The following is a 27,742-nucleotide window of genomic DNA, read 5'->3' on the forward strand; positions in this document are numbered from 1 at the left end:
CACTATCCCTATGTTTTGTTTTGTTTTGTTTTTTATTAAATATGTTCTTGATTTACAGAAGTATTTTTTCCCATGTAACATTTTTACAAATCAGTTTCATTTGTTGAGACTTTAGAAAGGGGTGGGGGTGGGGAAGATGGGTGGGGTGGGGAAGATGGGTGGGGGTGGGGTCAGGTGGCAATGTTTCCATTTTGCTTAATGTATGTAGGGTTTGGTGTTAGCGTTGGTCATGCAGGATCTCTGCTGTTCACTTGTGTTCCTTTGGTGGTGAGAGAGGTTGGGGTTGGCCTAGGGTCAGTGGTGTAGCGTGGGGGTGCAGGGGGGCTGGCCGCACCGGGTGCAACATCTGGGGGTTAGGGTTAGGGGGCGCAAATCCACAGGTTAGGGGGCGCAAATCCACGGGTTAGGGGGTGCAAATTACTTGCCTTGCCCCGGGTGCTGACAACCCACGCTATGCCACTGCCTAGGGTGTGGTTGTTTGTTTGTGATTGGCTGTGGTGATCTTTGTTTTCGTGTGTGAGTGGGGTGGGTGGGTGTTTTGGATCAGGTTAGCCATATTGATTTGTATGCTGTTGGTGGATTATTGTCATTGTCTTGTTATCCCTATTTGCTCGTTATCCCTATTTGCTCGCTATCCCTATTTGAAGGGTATTACATTAAAGGAATCCAGGGACTCAACTTGGTTTGGTCAACCCCCGAGAAGGCGTTGTGCCTGTGCCTGAGTCCAGGGGAGCATCTGGGGAGTGAACAGAGTCTGTTCCTGGGCTTTTCACCTACCTCAGATGTTCACCTTTAGCTGACCTATGCTGGAGCCCTGGGTCAGCGCTATCTGCAAGGGTACAGGGAGCTAGCTGAACCAGAGCCTATGCAACCACTTTTCTGTAATCAATAAAGTTGTGGCCTAAATTCTGCCAAAAACCAAAACTAAAATTTGAAAATATGTGTTTATTTAGGGGGGAGGTCTCTGGGTCTGAACACGCAAAATGACCGGCACCAAATATACTGTGGTTAACAGGCTATGCAGGGATATTTGTAAATGCATATATTTCCAGTGAAATTGTGTGAGCCTCTCCATATGTATGTGATTAAACCACAGCTCTTTAATCTATAATGCCTACAGATAGGAAAGTGGTGCCCCTTCTGGTGTTGTTAGACTCCAATCAGCTCCAGCCAACATAGCCAAGGATCAGGGATGATGGCAGTTGAAGTCTAATAACACCTGGTAGACACTTCCGGGTTGGCGCCATTGTCTAATGGCGGATTCCCTCCGAGCTCCGGAGGGAATCGGCTCAACAGGGATCGGGTTCTGCCGCGGCGGCGACGCGGGGACCCTTAGAAACCACAGGCGCTGAAGCCTGTGGACCTGGTGACTCGGCGGGCACCATTTGCGCCCCCCCGACCCGCAAAGGAGCCTTTTTAAAGGCTCTGGAACGGGGGACGGAGAGCGGCGTGGTGCTGTGAGTCGACTGCTTCCCCTGCTGAGTGAAGCCGCATGCCATGGACGGAGAGCGCTAACTTCTTCCTCTGAACATTTGGATTAAAAGTAACGACCCGTGAGTAACACGGTAATTCGACTTAAAAGGGAAATTTTCTTTGGGAATTAGGCACGATCGGGTAAGGTGTTAAAAGGAAGTCCGCCTACCCGCCTTGTAAACATCGTAAAGCAAGGATTTTATTACTAAGGTTGTGAGAATACCTTTCTTCTTTGTGGAGAAAAGCAATTAACTTTACGTTGGGGCAATTTAAGTGATTGTGCTGGAGGATAAGAGCTAACATTGAGAACGGAATTCACCCCTCCCCCAAGACCCGGGAGCGATCGGTGAGAGAGCCTGCGGAAGAGGCATGAAGACTTTGACAGCTGTCAAACTAGCTGTCAAAGTTGGAAGAAAAGGGAAATTTTGTTTTTGCTGACTTTGCTGGTTATATTCGCTACAATTTGGTAACAAACTGTTAAAATAAAGAAGAAAAGGCTAATTTGGCTTTTGGGTGGGAATTGGAAGACATTAAGAAACTAGAATCCCTCTAGAGGGGGTTCAGGACATTACAAAAATGGCTGTAAGTGGAAAAATACTGGCTGAACTGGAGAAGACCTTCTCTCTCCTGGGAAAACTGCAGGAACAGACGGATGTTTTGACTGTGAATGTCACAATAATGAAGGGAACAGTAAATAAAGTTGCTGAATCTGGAAGGGATATGATTCAAGTTCCTGCAGATGAACAGGGAAGTGTTGTTGTTGATCTAAAAATCCTTACAGCCAAACAAGAAAAGGAATTTGAGTCATCTGAGAATGTGTTTAAAGAGGAACATGATGATCTGAAGGAAAAAGAAGGAGGAGCTATGATGTCGCAGATGATTAAGGAGAGCCAGAGGCCTGTTAAGATGGATACAAAGGAAAATAAGAACAGGATGATGAAAATTTGGTTTGAATTGAAGAATGGAAATTGGAGAGATCTCCTCATATGGAGATCTGAAGACATATGGAATACAAACTTGGCTAATGTGGAAATTGGAGCCTTTGGGACATTTGGACCTATGAGAAGTAAGAAACAAGATCTTGGCTCCATTGTTAAATATGGAGGTCTGGCTGGAAGAAATATGGACCTTATTGGAACAGAGCTTCTTCGAGATTCGGAATTTAAAATAAAGGACTATCAAAAAAACCGGCAGAGAGAAATTGAGAGAGAGTTAAGTGCCTCAGACGTGAGGTCGCCAGGCTGATTGCAGATGGACTGATGGACTTTGGTTGGGGTTCGAAACCGGGAAAGGGGGTGGTGGGGCTTCGGGAATCCAAAGGGTGTCTAAATATATTTTGTTTTAATTAAGTTGGTTTTGCCACTAACATAAAAATGGGGATTTTGGGGAAGGGATTTGGGGCCGACCTTAGAAAAAGATTGTTAAGAATAAGTGTTGACGTATAAAGATTGAGGTTTTTAAGTTAAAATGGGTTAATTAAATTGATGGGGCGAATTTAGGAAAAGTATTTTAAGAATAAGTATTGATATATAAAGATTGAGGTTTATAAGTTAAAATTGGTTAATTAAAATGAATTAGAGAAAATAAGGTAAAGTGTGGGGACAAGAATTTGCTGAGCTAAAAATTGGAATTGGAATACAAGAAGGGCAGGTGTGGGGAAGTCAAGGAAATTGGTCATGGAAAGCAAGTAATGTAAACTTTTTCAATTGTTGCTTTTTCTTTTTCTTTTTTCTCTCTTTTCTCTTTTTTGTCTTTCTTTTTTATTTTTTGAAAATTTCAATAACTATATTTTAAAAAAAAAATAACACCTGGTAGACACAACCTTAAGTAGCCCTAATTTAGAGCATACTATAGAGACTACTCTATAGAGGAGGAATTGAACTGATTTTTTTTAAAAAGTTCAATTTCTAGTTATATATACCCTTCTTCTTTTGAGCAGCAATATATTTGTAAATCAATGGAAATTATGCAGTTACTTCAATTACTCCCCCTTTCTTCTAGAACAGTGACAGGGAACCTCTGGTCCTCCAGTTCTTGATGGACTCCAACTCCTATCAACACCAACTATTGGTTATGTTGACTGGAGCTGATTAGGGTTGGGGTCCAGTTGCCTTGGTGTTGTGGGAAGAGGGTCCCCGTTCCTGTTCTATAAGTTGGCGTTTAACAGTTTTGATGAGCATATGTGCATCATTTTTGCTCCTGTCTTACCTCGCTTCATCTTGGTTGATGGCAAGGTAGATCTCCCAAGATGCTTCTTCGGGGATGGCTCCATGTGGAATCAGCAGGCTAACTCCTGTAACAAAGTAAGAACAAAAGATACTAGGGGGCGTATCAAATCTCTGCTGGGAGTGAGTCGTAGCTTAAGAAGAGCGTTAGCCTAATGGAACATACTGGTGAGACGAATCTTTGTCATCACCTGAACAGTGTAGTATAGATAACATTCCAATTTACAGTTATACTGTGATTTTGGTACTACAATCTCTCTTCAAGGTCATTGTTAAAATGAGGTTTCTATTGTGTGAAGTATTTAGAAAATGAAAGAGAGATTGCTTTGGAGAAGGGCTATGGGCTCATAGGTACAGCACATGCATTTCATGCAGAAAGGTCCAAGATAAATCCTTGGCATCTCCAGGTACACCTGTATGGAATCCTGGAGAGCTGCTACCATTCAGTGTGGACTGCTCTGATCTACATAGACCAATGGTCTGACTCTGTACAAGAGTCAGTCAATATTTCACTCCAGTACTTACCTACCCACCAACCTCCAAAATGTCCTTCAATACAACCCCAGCCTCTATAGAAAGTTTTTCATAATGTTTAGAATCATGTTTGTTATAATGTGGTCCATACATCAGTGAGGGCACAGCTGGGTCCCAAACAATGTCAGCATGTTTTAAATAGTGGCAGCAAGAAGAGAAAATACACAAATGGAGGAAACACCCCAAGGTGTAAGAAACATAAAACCAGGCAGAGCAGCAGCTCTGAAAAGAGGTACATAAGAGGACATAAGACAAATTCTTATGTCTGAATCATCTCCTTCTCTGCCCTCCCCCGCCCCAAGAAGGGTACTTGAAGAACCATTGTGAAAAAGCAGTGACAAAGGGTGAAGTTTTAAGAGCTAGGTGTCATTCATCTGAGAGGTCTTAAAGAATTCAGAAGTGAAGTGACTGACCTTTTGTATAAAATATGTAGTATTGCTAAAATGTTAATCATCCTTTGGAATGTAGCCAACATAGCACATTCCAAAAAGAGTTCCAGTAAATTACAATCCTGTCAACTTTACATCCATCCTGCACAGATCAATGGACATTCTTCTTCATATCCATCAAATTTTACATGCAAATAGTTCAGCAGCATATATTCTGATTGTTCTCTTGAAACCTTTAAATTCATTCATTGGCAACGTTTCATCATTATATTTTCATTGTTATGATGACTACAGCTACAGCCTTGGCTTCCTGAATCAAGGAACTCATTGGTAGCTGATGGCATTTCTCAACAAAATAAACTCAGCACCTGCCTGAAATGTAAATATTCCACTGTGAGCTGTTATGTACCTAGAATGCTGTGGAATGAGATTTTTGCAAACATTTGATGGCGGCAGCAGAGGTGGAGGTAGGTTTAATTGTATGTTAAGACTCTCTTCCAAATTGTATATTATAGTTCAGAGACGGGAGGAAATGTACAGCCCTTCACGTGCCACTCCTCCAGAGGCCATGTGACAGTAGGGTGAAATGGTTGAAGCAAGAGTCTACTTTCCAGCTATGGAAAAGGCATACACCTGCACCCATCTCTCCATCCTTCATCTAGGCAAGCAAGAGGCATTATTGCAGTTCAAGGAAACATTCCAGCTAGCCAAAAGCACTCAAGGAGGACATGGGGCAGGACAGCTATGGAGACAGCCTGGGAATAGGGGGAGTGGCCTAGGAAGGGGGCGTGACCTGGGAAGAGTGCTGAGGGCCAGACAGAGATTTCGGAAGGGCTGGATTCAGCGCCTAGGCCTGACATTTCTTGGGGTTGAAGTTTTGATATTTAGAAATGGTTGATAACACGGCACTCTACCACTGTTATAAATCTTTTTAAAATATAAAATAATGTTTTCTTTTCTTTTCTTTCTACCAAACCTCATGGGAAGTATATCTGTGTGCTGCCATCTTTAGCACGTAGCACTCAAAGGAACTGAGAGATGTATGCCTGGATTGTTACAACTTGTAGAAGTCAGTTGGCCCATCACCTGTTCGGCTTGGGCGCACCATCTGTTGTTGATAGGATGCCACACTTTGGCCAGTGTAATCGGCAGAGAATGCACAGTTCCAGCAGAATCTTCCAGCTAAAAATCAGAGTTTTCCTGTTTTCCAGTCGTCAGCCTTTTCCAGAATTCCCAGTTAATAAATCTCCTTTCCCACTCAGTTCAGCTTAGAGTATAAAGCGTTTACTGTCTCATGGTACAAGACAAGCATAAACACACTGGCTAGATAAACTTTAAGGGATGCTGGTACATAATGAACTGATCTACTATAATACAGCTCTTCTGGTCTTAGAAGTAAATCTTGTAAAGGTTCAAGTATAAAGAGAAATCCACTAGCACTTTATCATGCTAGCTCACCATGCTATGCTGAACCATACAGCATGTAACCTTCAACTGTGATGATACCTTGCACTCAGTGTTGGAGCTTCATGTTCCGGCACCGGGGGGTGGAGAGCAGGTGGGGGCGAGACTGGCACGCGTCCTGGGGGCGTGATGCACTGCCCGCAGGGGTGTGGCATGCGTCCTGGGGGCAGAGCAGGCGGGGGGGCAGCTGCAATGGCACCCCACCGGGACCATGCTGATGGGGGCGGTGCACTCTCCCCGCACTCCTCTTCCTCTGCCACTGCTTGCACTGTGTGAATGCTTCATATTTCTGCCAATACTGCTGAATGCAGCCTCAGACAATTCCTCAGACAAAGGGAGAATGGATGAGTCATGCTCCAGGCATTTAGTCCTGGTCTGTTTCTAAGTTGCCCAGTGCAGCTGGCGTGTTAATTCTAAGCAGAATCCAGATATGGGGATAGGCAGTTCAAGACATGGCCTTAGTGCAATTTCACCCATTTTTCCAAATTACGCCAACATGGATACATTGATGAAATGCAATAAAACAAAACCAAATCTCCCCCATAGCCAAAGAAGGACAGAACCCTAACTGGAAAGGGGCACCTTCTGCTGTCAATAGTGTGTAAAACAAGGGTATAATACTGCATATCTGAAACACACTTAAATTCATGCTAAACTGCTGGTATTAATAAGTGCAGGCATGTGATAAGATGTTGTAAATGATTTATATGTGAAACCTTAAATATGTAAACAAAAAAAACAATTTTTAAAAGAAGTGGGTTAATGTGGGGGTAGCAGACATGTTGCCCTCGAGATGGTTGTGACTCCAACTCCTTTCAGCTCCAACCAGTATGACAAAAGATCAGGGCTGATGGGAGCTGCAGTTCATAACTCCTGGAGGGTGTCATGTTGGCCACTCCTGGGCTAATGTAATTCGGTTTCACGTGGCATTAGAAAACTTTAGTTTTATAAACTTTGCTGGCCTCATCCTCTGAGCATAGTTCATCTCAACTATTTGATCAAGTACACCAAGGAAATTTATAGGGATGGATCAATTATGCTAAACGGAAAAATCATTGTGGGAGACTTCTACATTTTGAAGTGGACCTAAACAGTGGTATAATTATAATCTGGCAAGTTTTGCAGCTCAGGAATAAATTCTATCCACGCTCCATTTAAGACTTCTGGCTGTACATGACTGAAACCTAGTAAATATTGATATAGGACCAAATTATATATGAGATTAATCATCATCGTATCTGTGAGCAATGTTCCATTTTAATATCAATTTTTTATTTATTTTTAAAAAGCACTGAATGTTCTGCATACCAAAGTAAACACTAATGCTAGATGGGAGCCTTTGTTCATGCAAAGAGCAGCAGAGGTTGGTGGGGAAGGAGTACAGTTGTGTCCTCCTGGTGCTTGGAAGCCCTGCACTTCATTGGAGCAAGGCAGTGGTGTTGAAGTCTGGGGAGTCCTGAAGTGTTGACCATACCTGAAAAGCTCCTCCCTGCCTGTTACAGCTCTCTCTCCCAATGACCAATGAGGGCAGTGTCCCTGTTGAAAGGATGCCCTGTATCCCATCACCCTTATGAGCCCCTGTAGGCAAAGAGTAGGCAGCAGCATATCCAAATGGAATGCCAGAGCCAGAGGTTTAGTGGGTGGCGCTGTGGCTTAAACCACAGAGCCTAGGGCTTGCCGATCAGAAGGTTGGCGGTTCGAATCCCCGCAACGGGGTGAGCTCCCATTGCTCGGTCCCTGCTCCTGCCAATCTAGCAGTTCGAAAGCACAAAGTGCAAGTAGATAAATAGGTCCTGCTCCGGCGGGAAGGTATACGGCGTTTCCGTGTGCTGCTCTGGTTCACCAGAAGCGGCTTAATCATGCTGGCTACATCACCCGGAAGCTGTACACCAGTTCCCTTGGCCAGTAAAGCAAGATGAGAGCCGCATCCCCAGAGTTGGTCACGACTGGACCTAACGGTCAGGGGTCCCTTTACTTTTACCTTTAAGTACCCTGATTGACTCACTAGACAGCCCCTTGTAAAGGAGGGTTTAAAGCCTTGTGGCAGGAACTGGGTCAGTGTTAGAAGGAGAATGCTGTTCAATATGAAGTCTGGGTCTAATCCAATGTGGCTTTTCTTGTGTTTTTAGTAGGACCATGCTAGTGACTTGGGGAAAATCTACTCAATCTTAATTCCCCAGCAACAAGATTTCATTAGGTTATGACAGGGGTCAGCAATTTTTTTTCAGCAGGGGGCCGGTCCACTGTCCCTCAGACCTTGTGGGAGGCCGGACTATTTTTTTTTTGGGGGGGGGGGGAAATGAAAGAATTCCTATGCCCCACAAATAACCCAGAGATACATTTTAAATAAAAGCACACATTCTACTCATGTAAAAACACCAGGCAGGCCCCACAAATAACCCAGAGATGCATTTCAAATAAAAGCACACATTCTACTCATGTAAAAACACGCTGATTCCCAGACCGTCCGCGGGCTGAATTTAGAAGGGGATTGGGCCGGATCCGGCCCCTGGGCCTTAGTTTGCCTACCCATGGGTTATGAGTTACAACTGCTCAGACATTCTGTGAGTGTTCGCTATTGGTCCTTAGGGTATCTTTACCAAGTTGTCAGCTGGTAACAGCAAGCAAGAGTTCATATGTCATGAGCCCCACTGAGAGAACTTGCCATGACAGCACATATTAAAGAGAACGAGAGAAAGGTTTACCCCAACACTTAATAATGCATTTCAAAACACATTCAGACTTTGCAGCAACCCACCTGTGTTTGGGATTCCTAAACGTCCTCCCAGGTGGCCAAAGATACCCGTGGCCCTCATCTCACTTCTTTTGGAGAGCGATGAGAGATTCTGAATGTATGCAGCTTTGTTTTTTGCATGTATGGGATGGAAGGTCCTGTTACTGTCATGTGGAAATGTCCCAGAATGTGTTTTTCCATGGTACTCTGATCGTTCGGTCACGCCCAAAGAAACCATAAATGAACTCTGAACTTTGACCTTAATGTCAGTCAAAGGGTTGAAGAGAGATGATTCGGTCATAAGCTCCTTGTCAATGGGATCTTGAAGGCAAATGGGTCCACTGTAGGTTCTACTCACGGTCAGGTCAGGCTGCATGGATGAGTTCAAAAGCAAGGAGTTACCTGATGGAAGGAAATCAATCGGGCAATTGGTTATCATTGTTATGTACAACAGACAGTGTTGTGTGTATAGCTTTGTCTACAGAATTGCCTAGTTCAGGGATGGAAAACCTGTAGCGCTCCATGTATCGTTGGCTTTCCATCATCCCGGTCATGCTGGCTGGGGCTGATGGGAATTGGTGTCCAAATACATCTGGAGGGCTGCAGGTTCCTCACCCTGACTTAATTCAACATCTGGAGAACCAAAGGTTCCCCTTCCCTGGCCTAGTTCTTAATGAGGTGGTAAACCATTGTTTGGTCAATACTACTTTAGCCTACAGACAAGGGAGTTGTTCCAGCCCTTTGATCATTTTGGTTGTCCTTTTCTGAACATTTTACAGCTTTATAATATCATTTTTGAGAACTATGCCCGAATCAGAACTATGCAAAATGTTCCAGATGTGATTTCACCATCTATTTATATAATAGCATTATTATAATATTGGCCATTTCATTTTAACTCCATTTCCTAATGGAGGAATATATTTTGCATTAAAACACACCCACCCACACCCAGCTGTGGCACATTTTCATTGAGCCAGCCACCATGACCTAAAGTTCCTGGTCCATCATTGCCAGTTCTACCCCATTAGTATATATGTGAAATATATATATTCTGTATGTACAGTATTGTATGCACAGTATTACCTGCCCTAATGAGTATCACTATACACAGTTATGATTTCTAATGCATTCACTCATGCACTTTAAGCCTTTTATAAGGACCTTCATATGAAAATTGCATTTCATCCAAATCAATGCTGAAAACTGAAGACATCAACAGACAAGTTAAAATTAAAAATCCCAGAAGATGAACTATTTCACATTGGCAACCAATAATCAATACATTTGTTAATTGTGGTGTTTAATCCCACGTCCTCCAAGGAACACAGTCTCTCCCCCCCCCCCCACATTTTATTCTCTCAAAAATACTTGTGACGTACTGTAAATTCAGTTGAGAGAAACTGACTGCCGTAGGCATCAAAAAGTTGGTTAAGTAGATCATGAACTCTCTACCCATTCTAGTCCCAGATCCTGTGTTCGGCCATGCCATCTCTAGCGGTTTCCAATGTGGGAGACCAAAGAGACATTTTGTTTGGATTTTCTGAGGTACAGCAGCTGAAAACAATGGGAACTGACACCCCTTCAAAATAAAAACATTGAGATTTTCCAAAATACCCCTTTAAGATCAGGATGACAGTCAGGATTAATACAGTGAACCCCTACATGGCCAGCTAAGTTCAGGATCAACTTAAAACACCACCAATAGGACCATGTACATTTAGCAGATGTATCAGGGAGCCTACCTCCTTTCCCCCTCTCCTCTGGCTTGGCCATGAGGAGAATGTAAAGATCACTTCATAAAGTAACAGTGCAATTGCCAAGGACAAAATGTGGCTAATTGAACTATGGGTTATTGTAGGAAATCAGGACCAAGCCACTGCTGATGATATCCTTTTTAGCAAACCACTGTTTAAACAAACGAAAGTTCCTAGCTTAGACATAATAAGAAATCTTCTACCAGCAGTGCTGGAAGATGAGAGGGAAGCAGGGAATGCATGAACCCAAGGCTTGTTGCTGCTCTTCGCTTATTGCTACACTATGGTTTGGAATGATTCACAGAAATAACAGAATTGCTTATTTTATAGTAACAGCGAATAACGTGCTTTGACAAGTATTTGAATAATTTCCATAATCACTTTCTTTATTTTTGCTCACAATGAAACTCACAGGAAAATAGTTATGTCGTTCCTACCTTTTGTTTTCTATCTTTAGCCTCTCATCAAAAGTGTTTCTCCCCCTACCCCCAAATACTTACATTGCTTTGTTTTAAAAGAATCTGGTTACACACACACACACACACACACACACACACACACACGTTTATTGGCATTGTCATATAATATCCACTACAGTTTCTCATAACAAAATCAGCAGTGATCCCACCCCAGAATAACATAATTAGCTGGGGGGAGATCATGGTCGTTGTTTATTCATTAGTGATGTGAAAGAGTCCTCTTTTCTGACTCAGACATATGAATTTGAGTAGCTCATGATGCTTAAGTTAAAATGCAAGATGATTTTAATGGCCCAGCAGCCCCCCATTCTTTGGCTTTGATTTTAAACTGAGCCAGAGAATAATTTACCCTCTTTTCCTATTTTGTTCTTTCCCACATGGCCAACTCCATCCCTCCATTCCTTGCTGTTCTTGCAGCTGTGGAACCTGAGAGGCAGATATTGATCTTCCTCCTCCTCTATCTGACACCTAGTGTGCTGTTTTGACATGCCTGGCTCATTGGGGGATTTTGAGGGAAGAATTGGACCCTGTCAAGCTCGTGATACATCAGTAGCCTTGGGAAAATAACATTGCCCAGAGCTCCTTGTGCCTGCCATACAGTTACAGCACCATGCCAGGCATCGGAGAGGCAAGGAAGAGACGTTCTTTAATCCTACTGCCGCCATCACAGCAGCAGGTGGGAGGGACCCAGGCAGGCAGGCATGTGGGTGGGGGGATTGTAGGTGGGATCTGGTGGGACTCTGTTGCACTCCTGACAATGTCATCAGGGGCATAATGTGGTCCAAATTAGTCTCAGTTAAATCAAGCTATTTTCTGAGGCTTTGGTTAGATTCCCCCCTCCCCCAAGTCCAGTTTCCAAACATCACTGGGTGAATTCTTTGCATAATCAATATTCAGTTGTGTCCAACAATCCTTTGTTGAGGTGTTGTGTATACTTTCTTGAGCACTGTAATGTCAAAGAGAGTATTCACTGCTGCCTTGCTTCAGACCTTACCATAAGCACCTAGTCGGTCACTGTGAGAAAAGGATGCTAAACTAGATGGGGACTTCGCCTGATCCAGAAGAAATCTTATGATTCCTGCCCCCACATGTCTTATGGTTGAGAACACTTTCACCTAACTTTTGTGCGACAACTTCAGTCCCCTGCCAGCACTTTTTCATATTTCATAAATTCTACCTACCCCCCTAACAACAAGGTTTATTGTTCTATATATATCCTTAAGCTTTTGCCTGTAGCTAATTTCTACAATTCCCACATGGACTGCCCTCTTATAGTTTACTTTGAACCCTTCTGAGCTTATGCTGTTTTCTATGTTTTTCATTTCCTAATGTGTTGTTAAATTTCAGTTTAAAAAATAAAAATAAAACAAGCAGTGAAAGGTAGTTAACAATCTTATTATGGGAGATCTTTGGCCCAGTGAATGCTGAGGAAATTGAAGAATTGGAGACCTAGATTTTTAGGTGGGTTATTGATTTTTTCGTGTGTGTGTGTGTGTGTGTGTGTGTGTGTGTTCCACTGCCTTCATTTTTCATTGTCTTAATACTTGGGGGAATTTTATAAAGAAGAGACAAATATTCAGGAAATTCTGAAACCCTGTTATTTGGTCTCCAAGCTCTTTTAAGGTGATTCACACCTAAGCCTTTACCCACCTTTAAATCAGCTGCTCAAACTTTATAGAAAATTAACTTCATGCACCAAGAAGTCTCTTTGAAAGACTACTGATTTTGGGGTGTGTGTGTGTGGCAGGCTATTAAAATCATAGCCCCATCTCATTGCAGGTAAGCAATTCCCTCCAAAATTTTAAATTTCATGCTTTGTTCTGTCCTATTTCCATTCAGAATGATAGGTATCATTTGCAAACAGCATTCAAATGCTAGAGCTGGACTGATTAATAACTGAAGAAGAATATGCAATTCTCCAACCAAATAATGTGCACAAAAATGCATATATTTGGGTGAAAGTGTGTCTAAAAAAATGCATCTGTTAGTGGAAACAAGATATAAAATACATTATTATACTACAGGAAAATGCCTGCAAAAATGTATTCGGGGGGAAATGCCCTAAAACAACAATGCATTTTGATGAGGACTTCTTTGAAAATAAATACATCTCAAACTGATACAGAAATCAGAGAACTGAATTGAAGACCGGAAATTAGAAAATAAGAGAAACCCAAATTGACCCCTGTCCACCCCTTGTTGCCAGTGATTGTATGCTGTTTCATCCTACATTCATGTACGCAAGCTGTGAGATAGCAGCTGCTGGCTGTGTGTCTTACAAGTGTCAACAACCAAATTCTGCCTCCTCGTGGTTTCAGAACCCTGTAGCTTATGGTTACCAGACAGTCCTTGGATTTACAAATCTGTTCCTGGACAAAATCCATCCCCGGAATGTCCCTGGATTTCATTTAATGTCCCCGGATTTATATTTTAAGTGTTGTAGATTTATTAGTAGGGAATGAATGTTGTGTGATTGATTCAATGGCACAAGACACATCATATGGGGACTTCTGGCGAGGCAAAATGGCAGGCGCCACAGCAGCGAACAGCTCCTGAAGTCAGCCAGAGCCAACTGCGCTACCAGGCTGACTCCGGGCTGCTGAGACTGCCGCTGCCACCACCACTGCCGAGAGGGAACTGGGGACGCCTGGCACGCCAACTGGCGGAGCCACTGACACCCCCCATGACCCAAATTGAGCTGTGAGTGAGAGCACCTGGCCACTGGGCCAACTGCCCAGCAGCGCTCCGGGGCCAAGGAAACCCCAGAGCCGATGCAGGGAGAATGAGGAGAGGAACAGGAGAAGGAAGAGAGAGAAAGAGGAAGGAGAAAAAAGAGGGGAGCCCTGACCTTGCTGCGCTGCTGCCGCTGAGGAGAAGAGCACCCAGAGGGCAAGGACATGTGGCCAAGCCCAGGCCTGACCTGAGCCTACTCCATGGCAGCTAGCGCTCCAAGAGAGCAGGCTGGGGCCCAGAGGAAGGCTGTGCACCAGAGGAGACCACAGAAGCGAAGATATTACTTATTTTCTTTTTTTAAAAAAAATAACTTTTTTTTCTCTTTCAAAAAAAAAAAAAGTGTCCCCGGATTCTTTGAAAAAAATCTGATAACCTTATGTAGCTTGATGATCAGATTTGGTGGCAGGGAACTCAAACAGTAGCTGGAGGTAGAGCCAGTGATAGGCAGCGCCAACTAATTCTGGTGCTATTCCCACCCGCCCACTTCCCTGCTGAATTCTACAAGGGCAACTGAGAGTAAGGATGAGGAAGCTGACAGGCAGTGCCAATCCCTGGACTGGTTGTTAGTGGGAAGGTGTGGACTGCCTAAAATGCAGGCTGAGGTTAGTGGGGGAATGTCACAGTTGGCCCCCTGCCCCCGGTCTGATCAAGAGGCTGTAACTCTCTGCAGACCTGTTGGGAATGAAGTCCCACAGAGCAAGATGGAAGTCGTTTTGGAATAACCACACTTAAGATTGAGCTGCATAGAGTTCACCTGTAAACAGTGGCTGTAGAATCATAGACTTGTAGAGTTGGAAGGGACCATGAGGGACATACAGCCCACCCCCTGTACGCAGGAATCGTTTTGCTCATTGAGTCTCATGCTCTGCCAACTGAGCTATTGATGAGTGAAAAATAGGGGTGTGCATTCGTTTTTAGGAAAGAATGAAAAATATGAGCATCATTTTTATTTTGTTTAAAGCTATAATGTAGAATGGGAATTCAAGCAAATGAGGTCTGAATGAAACAGAATATTTGCTTATTGCTTATTTCATTCATTTCTATAGGGAGAAAGGGTTGAAGAAAAGCACAACAACTTGTACAGGTTACAAAATGGTTGCCGAAGATGGGAGTGGAGAGAGAAAGAGAGAGAGAGAGAGAGAGAGAGAGAGAGAGAGAGAGAGAGAGAGAGAATGGTTAGGCTGCCTCTGTGCACTTTTTTATTTTTACACTGTTTATAAAATGGAAACTTTTGTCTTGTCCTGTCTACCACCTGGGCTGATCCTTTCAAGGGGTAGTAAAATGACTATCATCTCTTTCAAGTGGATCTCCAGCTCCAGCTACTCGCAAACATTAGTCTATGGATTTGAGCCTGAAATCGCCTGATGTTAAGTCAGATGAAATATTTGCACACTGATAACAATAATTTTCAGAATAGCTAGTTAAATAAGCAGCAATGGTGAAAACAGGAAAGATTCAATCTTTGCATCAGAATAAATAATTAAAAATGGCAACTTTGGATAGCTTCTAAAGGTATTTAACACATCAGAATTTGCAGCTATTAAAGCATGCATGCAAACTATTTGAAGTATGCATTTCCGGTAATGAACTGAAATAAACATATATCAGAAAATCAACCGTCATTTATATATTAAAGCAGGCTCTGATTAAATAGACACATATACCAAGCTGTCCTTAATTTCAAACAAGTTTGTGAATCTCTCTCTGCTTCGCTTATCTTAATTTATGCTTTGCAAGGCGCATGCCCCATGGGGGGAACATCTACATATTTATCTATGAAATACTGTATCATATTTTTCTTCGGAAGAATTAAAACAGGGCTATGTTCACACATCTCCCAACACTTCCTCCCACCTTCAATAAGGTTTTCATCTCAGAAAAGAGAGTGATAGAAATTCTTCTCACCCAGTACATAAAATTACTCCCTCACAGTCTCAAGGAAAGACTGTTCCCGGAAAGAAGCACAAGATAGACCTCGTGAGTGTGTGTTGATGCATGACTAAACATGGTGCACTTGAGTGTTTTTTGGTGTGTTTGGGTCTGTGAACTACCACTGTCTGAAGTACTGCTGTACTTTAGTTATCTGAACTGCAGAACTTGAAATAATGGAGTCCATGGGTTTTTCTAGGAAAAATGGAAATACGTGTAAAAGAAACCCACACTTTTATAACCAGATTCTCACCATATGAAAAAGATCAGGCCTAGTGATCAAAGCACACACATCCTGACCCATAGCTGTCAACTTTTCCCTTTTCTTGCGAGGAATCCTATTCGGAATAAGGGAATTTCCCTTTAAAAAAGGGAAACATTGACAGCTATGCCCTGGCCCCTCTGTTTGGCCCTCAAGACATTCCCCAGACCATCCCCAGCCACACATCTTCTCCCCAGGTCACATTCCCCACTGATCCTACTTTGCACCCTCATTGAGCCTGGACGGAATATGCTCTTGAACTCTGAAAATGCCTTTACATAGAATAATATAATTGTAGAGTTGGAAGGGCCCCTGAAGATCACCCCCTGTCATGTAGGAATATGCCGCTGTTTCATACGGGGATGGAGCCTGCATGGAAGTTAGTGAAGAGTGTGTGAGTGTGTAAAATTCATACACATTGCTTTGCCCAATTTTACCTCTGGTCCCATCCAGCACGGACATGTGGACCCTGGAAGGTTGCCCAGAAAGAAATGTGGTCCATGGGCTGAAAAGGGCCCACATCTGTGTGCTATTCACTTGCCCTGTGGAGAATGTCTGGTAGAAATTATACTAAAATAAGAATGTATTAAGGTGCTGTTTGTGGTTCAGATCCCTAAGTTAAGTACACTTAATCAAGGGGCAAAGGCATGCATAATTGGCCCACCAATGTCTTGTGATCCACCATGGTTTTCAGTAAGATTAAACTGGAGTCTCAGCTTTCTAGGACCTCTGTATCCATGGTTTTCAGTGAAAGTGTGATGCTAGCTTCTATCACAATCTCTCCTCCCACTCTCCCACTGCCAGAATTTTTTTACAGAAATGGTATTGCCACTTTCCCCCCATTCAAAACATTATTAAAAGGCACCTCTTATAGGCTTAGAAATTCTGAAGGCTGCAATTATCAGTACAGCAGTGTACAGTGGTACCTCTGGTTAAGAACTTAATTCGTTCTGGAGGTCTGTTTTTAACCTGAAACTGTTCTTAACCTGAGGTATCACTTTAGCTAATGGGGCCTCCTGCTGCTGCTGCTGCCGCCACGCTGCTGCCATGCGATTTCTGTTCTCATCCTGAAGCAAAGTTCTTAACCTGAGGTACTATTTCTGGGTTAGCGGAGTCTGTAAACTGAAGCGTCTGTAACCCGAGGTACCACTGTATACCTAAATCCAAAATGGCAGCCCTTTCTGTGCTGCTTCCAAGTATAGATTTTTAGGTGTCATGTGGGACATAACCACCATGAAGCAGTTTCCCCACCACGACCGTACAAGAACATAACAAGTTAGACTCTTGGTCCAGCAAGCTCAGTAGTGGTTCTCCAGGGTTTCAGAGGTCTTTCCTCATCCTAGCTGGAGAAACCTGGTATTGAACCTGAATCCTTTTGCATGCAAAGATGGACTCTTTCTCAATAAGTGGCATTCTGCCTTACCAACCTTGTCGGACAGTTTTAAAATTAAATGTCTGGAAGCCTCCTGTTAGGGCAGATGAGTCGATCACATCCACACCATATTCACTCTGGCTCCGTCTGTAGAGAGTCACACCAACGACAATGACGGCTACCGCAATGACGGCAGCACCCAGGCCTGAGTACAAGGCAATGTCCGTGGCATTCTCAATGTCTGCAAGGAGAGAAGGAAAGGCAACAAAATGAGGAACAGGTTTCAGGCTTCCCATCTGCGTCCTGAAAGAAGCAGCGATGGACACTAAGCATTTGTTGAGTGTTAATGGGAGCCTTTTCCAAAAAACGTTTTGGAAAGAGAAAAGGAGCAAAGAAACACATGCTTCTGACTTGTTGGTTCTCTACCTTTTTAGAGATCTAAGGACAAGATATGTCCACCTTCAGATTCTCTTTCTGGGCAACCAGAGTCATCCTCAAAGTTCAAGGACACAGTTCAAGAACGAAGTGGAAGAGGGTCAGGGCTGGATGTAGGTTTGATGAGGCCCTAAGCTACTGAAGGTAATGGGGCCCTTGATATGTCCATCTGTCCTTTGTCAACAACAAATGTCACTTTTTTTGTGTTGAATATATGCTATATGGTAATTTATGGACCTAATAGGTATCTAAAGCCATTTGCACATAACAAAATATGTATTTTATCAAAGGTATTGTTGAAAAGTCAATGCAGAATGCAAAATCCATGCAGAATGTAGGTACCCTATATATAGAAATGAGCAAACCAGTTATATTTTAGGGAGCAGGCTAGCAGGCGGGGCCCATTACACAATACAAAACACTGTTGCTGCATGCAGGTTTTATTTTATTTGTTTTTTATCTTATATTTGGGAAATGTACATCCAGGTTTTTTTCCTTTGAATTCCCCCTCCTCCCCCGAGAGTAGGGCCCTAAGCTGTAGCTTGTTTAGCTTATATGTAAATCTGGCACTGGAAGGGTATGTCTTGGGTGGGGGGGACATGGACTGGAGATTGTTCTAAGAGACAGACAGAGTGGTCTCAACAAGAGCTGCATTCAGCCCTTGGGCCTGAGGCACCCCACCCCTGTTATACCATTATATCCTTGTGTATGGATTTAGGAAGGGACAACCATGTTTTGGTCTCTCTCTTTCTTCCTCTGTAATGTCATATTTTTGCATATTTGTGTAGAGCATATTTGTGTACAGCAGATAGGTGCAAATCTCATGCTCTGCTGCGGTACAGCTGAGGGGCAGCTTAAGGAAGAGTAAGTTTAGAAAGCCCCCTCTCAGCAGACACTAGTTTGAGAAACACTGCCTTATGAACACTTTTAAATTACTGAACTATTAGACTTTATTTCTGTGGGTCAGATAACTTTCCCCCCAGCTCAGCCTCACTCCTCCACAGAATTCTATTGCCAGTATCTGAATAGTTGTGCTGTACTGCAGTCTGGTGTTCCAAATCTCATTTGAACCTTCTGGAGAAATATCGAGAAGAAAAGGAAGTGATACATTGGGAAGATCTTTTTGTTTGTTTGTTTTTAAGGAGAACAATGCAGAATGCTATTGCTGTTCCCAGAAAATCTCTTATGCCAGAAAATGGGTAGGTAGGTAGGAAACGATGGACAAATATATGAAAGGTGAATTATGTCATTGGAACCATGCAGTTGTGGATCCATGAAGCTTGTCTGAATTTTTTAAAAAATCTCCACACAGAAAACAGGCATTAATCTTTGTCAGTGGGACCAATTAGGCAATGTCACAGCAAAGGCTTGTTGAAGGGTTTTTTTAAAAAAAAACCACCACCATTTCAGGGGCATGTGAAAAGCCCACAAATGGATTTTTTTCTATACCATTTTTTTCAAATGTTTCAAACCGAGCAACATACACCATAAATCAACTGAAAGAGATCGACAAAGGTATCTAGAGAGTCTAGACCAGCATTTTCCAACCTGGTGCCCTCCCATCAGCCCCAGTCAGCACATCGGATTATTGGCCAATATGGGAGTTTGAGTCCGACAAAAACTGGAGGGCCACCGGCTCTCCATCTTTGATTTAAACTTTTGAGAGACAGTGCAGTTTAAATTCACAAACACTTTTCTAAATTTGCACACACAAATAAAAAACAACCCTGTTTCTAATTAAGCAAAGAACTAGAAGTTAAGGTTTTATCTTGGCAGACCTCTGGGAATGTGAAAAAATAATAATGTTACACTGTACTTCAGAGTTTTACCCTCAGGTTTCTCTTTTAAAAAGAAAACATCTATCATCTATCTATATCTATCTATCTATCTATATCTATCTATCTATCTATCATCTATCTATCTATCTATCTATCTATCTATCTATCTATCATCTATCTATCATCTCTATCATGGCCTAAGATTCCTAGTCTGGCACTTAAGGATTTGTGAAGGCTACTTACTCAATTACCATATTTTTCGCTCTATAGGGCACACCGGCCCATAGGGTGCACCTAGTGTTTTTTTGGGGGGGATAAAGAAAAAAAATATTTCCCCCCCAGGCGTGGGGCTGGGGCGGGGGAGGCCCGAGCTTCCCCCGGCCCCAGCCCCCAGAACAGGCTGCTATCCGCAAGCCTTGGGAGCCTGGCGGGAACTCCCGCCGGTCTCCCCAGGCTTGCGGATATCTGCCCGAAGCCCGAGATCCGCTGCTCAGCACGCCCCAGGCTTTGGGCTGCAGGCTGCTATCCGCAAGCCTAGGGAGCCCGGCGGGAACTCCTGTGGGCTCCTAAGTCTTGCGGATAGCTTCCTGAAGCCTGCATTCGTCCCATAGGACGCACACACATTTCCCCTTCATTTTTGGAGGGGGGAAAAGTGCGTCCTATAGAGCGAAAAATACAGTAAATAATAGAGAAACATTTTTTTAAAAAAAGTCAGGGACAATAATTGAACAGACAGGCCACTAATATTAAAAACCAATATCAAATACAATTAAAACAACAGGCCCTTCAATAAACCAACAACTCAAGAGAAAACCAAGGAAAATAAATGGGTCTTTAGAGATTTCCTAAAGGACTGTAATAAGAGGGTCAGATGAACCCCGATAATAATGCATTTCTCTTTGGTTTTCTGTGGGCCCAAGAGGTTAACTTCAAAATTTCACCATGTTTAGGAAAAGACCCCTGCTCTTCATTTCATCCCAATTGAATCATGTTGGGAAATGCTTGTGGGAAGATTAAGAATTATTCTTCCATTTCAAGACAGTCTTATTTGTTCCAAAAATGCCAAATGTTGATGAAACATTCATTTTAACATTGTTTCAGGCAAAACTAAACACACACACACACACACACAACTCCCTCTGATGGAATAGTGGAAAGTAAAGGAAACATAATGCTAGCAATGTGTGTGTATTGTTTTCTGTACTTACTTTAGACCAGATGGGTTTTATTTTTTAAAGAGTTGTATCTTATTTTGGTATATTTATATCATGCATTTCTTCCATCCTTAAACTCAAGGCAATATGCACAAGGCTGTTTGTTAGAAGACCTCCTAACTAGGGAAGGGCTTTTGGCCAAAAACCTTTGCATAATATACAATACAGATTTATTTATTTTTAATGCAGAGTATAAACTACAAGTTTTAAAAACTGAGGCAGCTCAGACGGTCACTGAGATAAGCACAAACATTTCTTTGCACATGCACAGAACTTCCTTTACTTCTCCCTTCACACAAACCATAGTTTTCCATTTCATCTGAACCAGGAAATTATTGTTAGAAGGGGTGGAACAATAAAACAAGCCCAAAGCATAAAACAGATGCCCATATAGACTAATAGGCTAAGGTTGAATATCTTTCCAAAGCTGCGTCATCAAATGATATTTTTCTAATCATATTTTTCTGTGTCCTCACTGACAGCAATTGGGTTTAGTAAAAGCGACGTTCAGTTATAACCTGGGCAACACAAATATCATTATTATATTACATTATAAATTATTAACACACATATTGTGCATCATAGGCCAGTACAACAACAATATTTTATAAATTTGACTTTTAATACGCAAGCATCTGTCTTTAAACTTAGCCTGGAAGACAATACATCTTTAGGTAAACCCAACAAAACTTTAACATAAAATCACCTCAGCTTCAGTAAGGTGGCTTTATCAAGTTCCACTGCCTAGTTTGCAAGTTATCTCATGATCTGTGTTTTTCTGACACAGAGAAGATCAGATATTTTATGGTGGCGGGGGAGGGGGATGGTTCACACTGGGAAGAACCACAACAGCATAGTATGGTTCATGATTTTGTGCTGTGTCCCTCTTGTACTGGGACATAACAATTCCCTCCTTTCTTGGCTGGAGACAGATCATATGCCCATTTTGCTTGATCTGACAAACTTTGGTCTGTATTTGCTGTGTAAACTAGGATCAGAAACCTGGCAGATGCATGCCAAAGTTTGACATATTTGCTTTGTCTTAAACCAGGACAGCAGAGAGGCAACTGGCTCATAGAGGAAGGATGGAGGAGCATGCAAGTCTGAAGCCTGGGGCACATATTCCCCAAAGCACAATTTGGTGTTATGTCTGAGCCAAGACATTGTGCTTCCAACATTTCTCTGATGAAAATAGGGACATCCTGTTCCACAATGATAATTTTACTATTTATAACCCATACATCTTATTGCAGGCATTGGCAAACTCGTCCCTCCAGATGTTTTGGGACTACAGCTCCCATCATCCCTGACCACTGGTTCTGTTAGCTAGGGATGATGGGAGTTGTAGTCCCAAAACATCTGGAGGGCCAAGTTTGCCTATGCCTGTCTTATTGGGTTGCCCCAGCATTCTGGGCAGCTTCCAACATAAAAACACAATAAAACATTAAACATTAAAAAAAAACACTTCCCTATATCGGATTGCCTTCAGACGGCTTGGGGGGTCGGATAAGTCCATACCCTTCAACATTTCTCCAATGAAAATAGGGACATCCTAAGGAAAAGAGGGACATTCTGGGATCAAATCAGAAATCGGGATGGCTTCTGTATATCCGAGACTGTCTCTGGAAAATAGGGACACTTGGAGGGTCTGTGCTTCCCAACTTGGCCAACATCTATCAAAATACATTTTACGGTAATGAAGTTTCCATTAACCATTATTAAGTTCCATTAAAAACCTGAAGAGAATTTAAGAAGCGAAGAAACACAAAATGAAACATTTCGATCCAATGTATTAGGAATCGTAATTGATTTAATTATCTCATTTATACTAAAATTTTGCACAATCTGTGCAGGCCACTCATCTCCTCTGCTTTGCTGTAGATTTCCTAGCAGAAACCAACAATCACAATTTCTTTGTTCGTCTGTCCTCCTTGCCACCTGCTACTAAAACGGCAAGCCACTGCAATCTACTTCTTTCTTCAACCCTCCGTTTGCTTGTCTGTGGAGAAGTCCACACATACGAGAAACACAGTTCCCAAACAGAGAGTTATATATAAGGCTATTTACCACAATTGGTTGCTTCTCAATTATCTTAATAATTGACTTTGATTTTACATCAATGATGATTCATGTGGTCTTAAACTTAATGCCTGTTCCATTCAATAGCAAGCAACGAGGGGCATTTATATAACACATCTCTAATCTCACAATTTAAAATAAAGAGTTTCATTCCCCAAGGTACTAAAAGGCACTAAAATCGACCTCAGCAGTTTGGCTAGCCCACTTTAAGGATCCAATCGTGAAACAGGAGATGAGGAGAGAATAAACAAAAGCACAGCAGCCAGCCTGACAATTTTAGGTGCTGCTGGACTGCCAAGTGTATTATACTCTAACAACTGGAAACTTCCCTAAACATCCAAGGTAATGATGAAACACTTTAAAGTCCACCCCACCTTTTCCTTGGCTTAAGCACAATAACTAAGACAGAGCACCACCAGAGGCATATTCCCAGCAGAAAAAGTGTCTGCTCTTGGCTGTTCAAATCCCATTCAAGTTCATTAGGATCTAAAACGTAAACGTATCTTATTTTATTAAGCTATTTAAAGGAACAACTCAGTGAGGAGCACAAGGAATGAAATGAGGGTCCCATCTGCGCTAAAGGAACATCATGCCACCTTAAACAAGCATGGCTTCCCACAAAGAATCCTGGGAGCTGTAGCCTGAGAGTTACTGGGAGACCCCTATATTCTTCACAGGGCTACAAATGCCAAAGTTCCCTGTGGAAGAGGGATCGATTGTTAAACTACTCTGAGAACCCACTAGGTGCAAAAGGCAACACTGACTCCTTCTCCTCCATGGAAGCATGCACAAATTTGTCAATTTCAATTTCTTTCAGTTCCTCATTTTTGCAGTCCAGTTTTCCACATTTCTGCATTAGTGTTGCTTTTTTTAAAAAAAGTTCTCATTATAAATAAATGTTAGCATCTTAGTGCAAATCTCCTAATGTACATTTTTTGTAAGTAGTTTTGCCTAATATATGTATTTCTGCAAACAATTTCCTCCAATGCATTTCTATATGGTTTTACTGATATATTCATTTTATGCATACTTTACCCTATAATACACACATTATCCGGCTGGAGAACAGCGTCATACAATTCAGGGAAGTGCAAATTTTGAAGGACAGGTGTCTTTTGCATCACAAATAGGAAGTTTTGCATTAAAATCTGAAATCAAATTCCTTCCACATCCTCATCCCTGTAGGGGTGTTGCAGGGCACAATATCATAGCCCTTTAGCCAACACAGTATAATAAGGGGAGAGAGCACACATATCAAAATGTTCAGCAAGAAGTCACTGCACTATATTATAAGGGCCTATCCAATTTAGGGTCCGATCCAGCACTTTGCATTACAGGGGGTTGGACTAGATAATCCTTGCGGAAGAGAGAGAGTTTGGATTTGATATCCCACTTTATCACTACCCGAAGGAGTCTCAAAGCGGCTAACATTCTCCTTTCCCTTCCTCCCCCACAACAAATACTCTGTGAGGTGAGTGGGGCTGAGAGACTTCAGAGAAGTGTGAATGGCCCAAGGTCACCCAGCAGCTGCATGTGGAGGGGAGGAATCAAACCCGGTTCACCAGATTACGAGTCCACCACTCTTAACCACTACACCACACTGGCTCTCTTTGGGGTTCCTTCAAACCCTACAACTCTGAATTTATACAGCCCAGGACCTTGAACCAATCTGGGGGTCTTGCACAGTCATTTGGTTAGGAGGAAGGAGAGGAGATGTACATCTCCTTCCTCCCCATCCCAATTAATCCGGGCTTTAAACATGAAGTTGGGGGGTGGGAGAAGGTGAAATCAAGTTGCCTGCACCCCTTGTTTCCACCCCCTTGTCCTCATCGCCATACTGCCCCCCTTTTGACAACTCTAGATCACTCTGGGAGGACCTGATCTGACCTAGGGTGTTTCAGGGCTTCCTCAACTGAATCTGACCAATTCCCAAGTCAACCTGAAGCAGCCCAATTCAGTTCGTTATCTGGGCTTTGGACCTAGATGCAGGGCTCAGCCTTATCTCTTACTACACCAAGATAACTGTGAGCACACTAGAGAGCCAGTGGGAATTTGCTGAAGGGAAACATTGTTGGTGGGCACTCAGGACAAAGGAAAGCCCCAGGCACCACTATCCCAAACAACAGAGTTACATAAAAAAAGAGAGATATGTGCATAGACAACACCTTGTCGTCTCAACTCCCAGGACTATCAGAATGTTAAACAAAAAGTCTGCAGTTGCAGTCAACGGGGATGGAAAAATAAAACACTCCACAGAAAGACAGGGAGCCAAAAAAACCACCCCCAGAAGTTCACTCCACAATAGATATTGACATGGGGAGGAGGGACGCTACAGCACTAGCAGCCACAAACTGTTTTCTCTTCCTCAGAACATGATGCAACTAGCATGACCTGAACCTGCTCAGACTTGCCTTCCAAAAGATGACATATGTGATGCATCCACTAAGCCAGGTCCACAGGTATAGCATAATATTCAACACAGCACTAAGTCGCTGGACCCATGAGCGCAAGGATTTCTCCTGGCACAGCAGAATATTTTCCTGCTTTTCTCCTACCTGTGCAACCCCCAAACCTGTCCTGGATATTCTCCCAACCCATCAGAGCAGATTTGGGGAACAGAATGAAAGGGGGGATGGGGGGGGAGAAGATCTTCATGGCACTAGTGCAAATCTTTGCCCTGTCCCAATTATATCAAGGCCCCCTATCTGGCTGGTAGCCAGTTGCAAAGTCCCATTCCACCAATCTAGTGTAATTATATTATCTACATTTTCAAAACAAAATTATGTGCTAAGAACTCAGGCTTCATCTAGATTAACAAACATATGAACTATGTGTGGGTTGTTTTTGGTTTTTGGTTTTTTAATTAATGTGAGTCATTTCATAGCTTTTGATCCGTTTGTTAAGTCTTCATTTCTAACTTTTAAGGCAAATCTTTTCCTTCCCACAAATGCATTATATAATTTTACTAAAGGCTCAAATGTTAAGTATCTATATTTTCTGCTACAAAACCCAGAATGAGGGCAGAGGGAGGGGACATGGCTTTTGGCCAGTAAGGTGCATATTTTAATTCTCCGTCCAATAAATTATTATTACAGAAATGAAAGAGGAATCACAAACGTTTTCTTCATCAACATTTTAAAGTAACTACAATGTGTTATACTTTGTAGCTCTGATTTTGATGTTGTTGCAACAACAATGGCAGTATTAACTGTGAATGCAGTTGTGAATAGGTCTATTGATGTTATTGCTTCAAACGAAGATATATTCTGTGACCTTTGTGACTGCACCAGTGCCACCTACCCCTACCTGCCAACCCCTTTGCCAACTCCCCTTCCCCCACACCTGGCCAACTCTTCCTCCTTTTACACCTCGCCTGACCAACCACCCCTTCACAGCTTGCCCCAACCCCTTTTAAAGGACATTGAGAGGCACTCCAGAGAGCAGAAGTCCTCCCAACTCTCCTTTGAATGCCACTGAGCCACTGTTTAATGGGGGGAGAACTTACCTAAACTTGTATGAGTAGATAAATGAGGCTGGTCTGGTGCAGACAGCTCCTTAACCCCCAATTCCTGTCTACCCCATCTCTGTTGCCAGTCTCCCTACAGTTCACCTCAAACTCCCCCATCCCCTCACAACTCACCCATAACTTCCCCATGGTAGGGATGCGGGTGACGCTGTGGTCTAACCACTGAGCCTCTTGGGCTTGCCGATTGGAAGGTCAGCAGTTCAAATCCCCGCAATGGAGTGAGCTCCCGTTGCTCTGTCCCAGCTCCTGCCAACCTAGCAGTTTGAAACTTCCAGGGAAGTTTTTAACGTGTGATATTTTACTGTATTTTTGGTTTCTATGGAAGCCGCCCAGAGTGGCTGGGGAGGCCCAGCCAGATGGGCGGGGTATAAATAATAAATTATTATTATTATTATGAAAGCGTGCCAGTGCAAGTAGATAAATAGGTACCGCTGTGGCCGGAAGGTAAACGGTGTTTCCGTGCGCTCTGGTTTCTGTCACGGTGTTCCATTGCGCCAGAAGCAGTTTAGTCATGCTCACCACATGACCCAGAAAGCTGACTGTGGACGAACGCTGGCTTCCTCAACCTGAATGCAAGATGAGTGCCGCGACCCCATAGTCGCCATTGACTGAACTTAACCATCCAGGGGTCCTTTAACTTCCCCATTCCCCACAGCACACCCCAAAATCTTCCACCACCACCCCATCCCTTCAACACTTGCCCCGATTCAACAATCCCACCGTCACTGCCACTGTTCATGGGCGAGACGGGAATGAAGAAGAGAAAGCTTTTTCACTATCTTCCACCCTGCCACTACCATCACCGTTGGCAAACAGGTCATGATGGGGAGGAGGAAGTCTCCCTCAGCAACCATGGCCTCCAGCAGCAACAAGGAGAGAACGGTGAGGCTTGCTAAACCTGCCCCTTGGTGTTCTGCCCAACTCCAACCCCTTTGGTTACCTTCTCCTTGACCTCAATGTCCCCTTGCCTGCTGGAGCAGCTCCACAGCACAGTCCTGCATTGTTGCCACTAACACTGCTGAGGCTGAAAGAGTTGCATCAGTGTTGGGTCTGCAGCGGCAGCGAAGCAGGGTGGTTTCTAGGTTCCTGCAGCACCTGCCATGTCTGTTCCTCTGTGACTAGTCTGGGTCGCCTGCCGCTTGCTCACGCACCTCCAAGAAACACCTGCCTGCTGTTCTGCCACCATGACACAGCTGACGTGCCCTCCTGCTCGTGGCCATGCAAACTGGAGTGTGACAACCAGTGCTTTTTTTCTGGGTGGGACGCAGGGGTACACATACCCCTAAACATTTTGTGAATCTAAGTTTGGCCTCATTGAGGGGAAGTATTTTAATATGAGTAGGAAAATGAGAGCACCCC

At 43.1% G+C, this 27,742-nt stretch overlaps 1 protein-coding gene across 6 annotated transcripts in view; it reads right to left on the reverse strand.

The window, feature by feature from the left end:
* UNC5D (unc-5 netrin receptor D) overlaps positions 1-27,742 on the reverse strand; it is a 406,442-nt gene that overhangs the window by 70,600 nt on the left and 308,100 nt on the right. For all 6 annotated transcript variants that reach the window (XM_053367889.1, XM_053367891.1, XM_053367890.1 and 3 more), the window contains 3 exons: positions 17,407-17,592; positions 8,844-9,221; positions 3,682-3,766 (listed from right to left, as the gene is read on the reverse strand). In XM_053367889.1, coding sequence (XP_053223864.1) covers positions 3,682-3,766; positions 8,844-9,221; positions 17,407-17,592 — 649 coding nt within the window. The remainder of the gene's footprint in view (positions 1-3,681; positions 3,767-8,843; positions 9,222-17,406; positions 17,593-27,742) is intronic.

This window comes from Podarcis raffonei, chromosome 15 (genome assembly GCF_027172205.1).
Source record: "Podarcis raffonei isolate rPodRaf1 chromosome 15, rPodRaf1.pri, whole genome shotgun sequence".
NCBI lineage: Eukaryota > Metazoa > Chordata > Lepidosauria > Squamata > Lacertidae > Podarcis > Podarcis raffonei.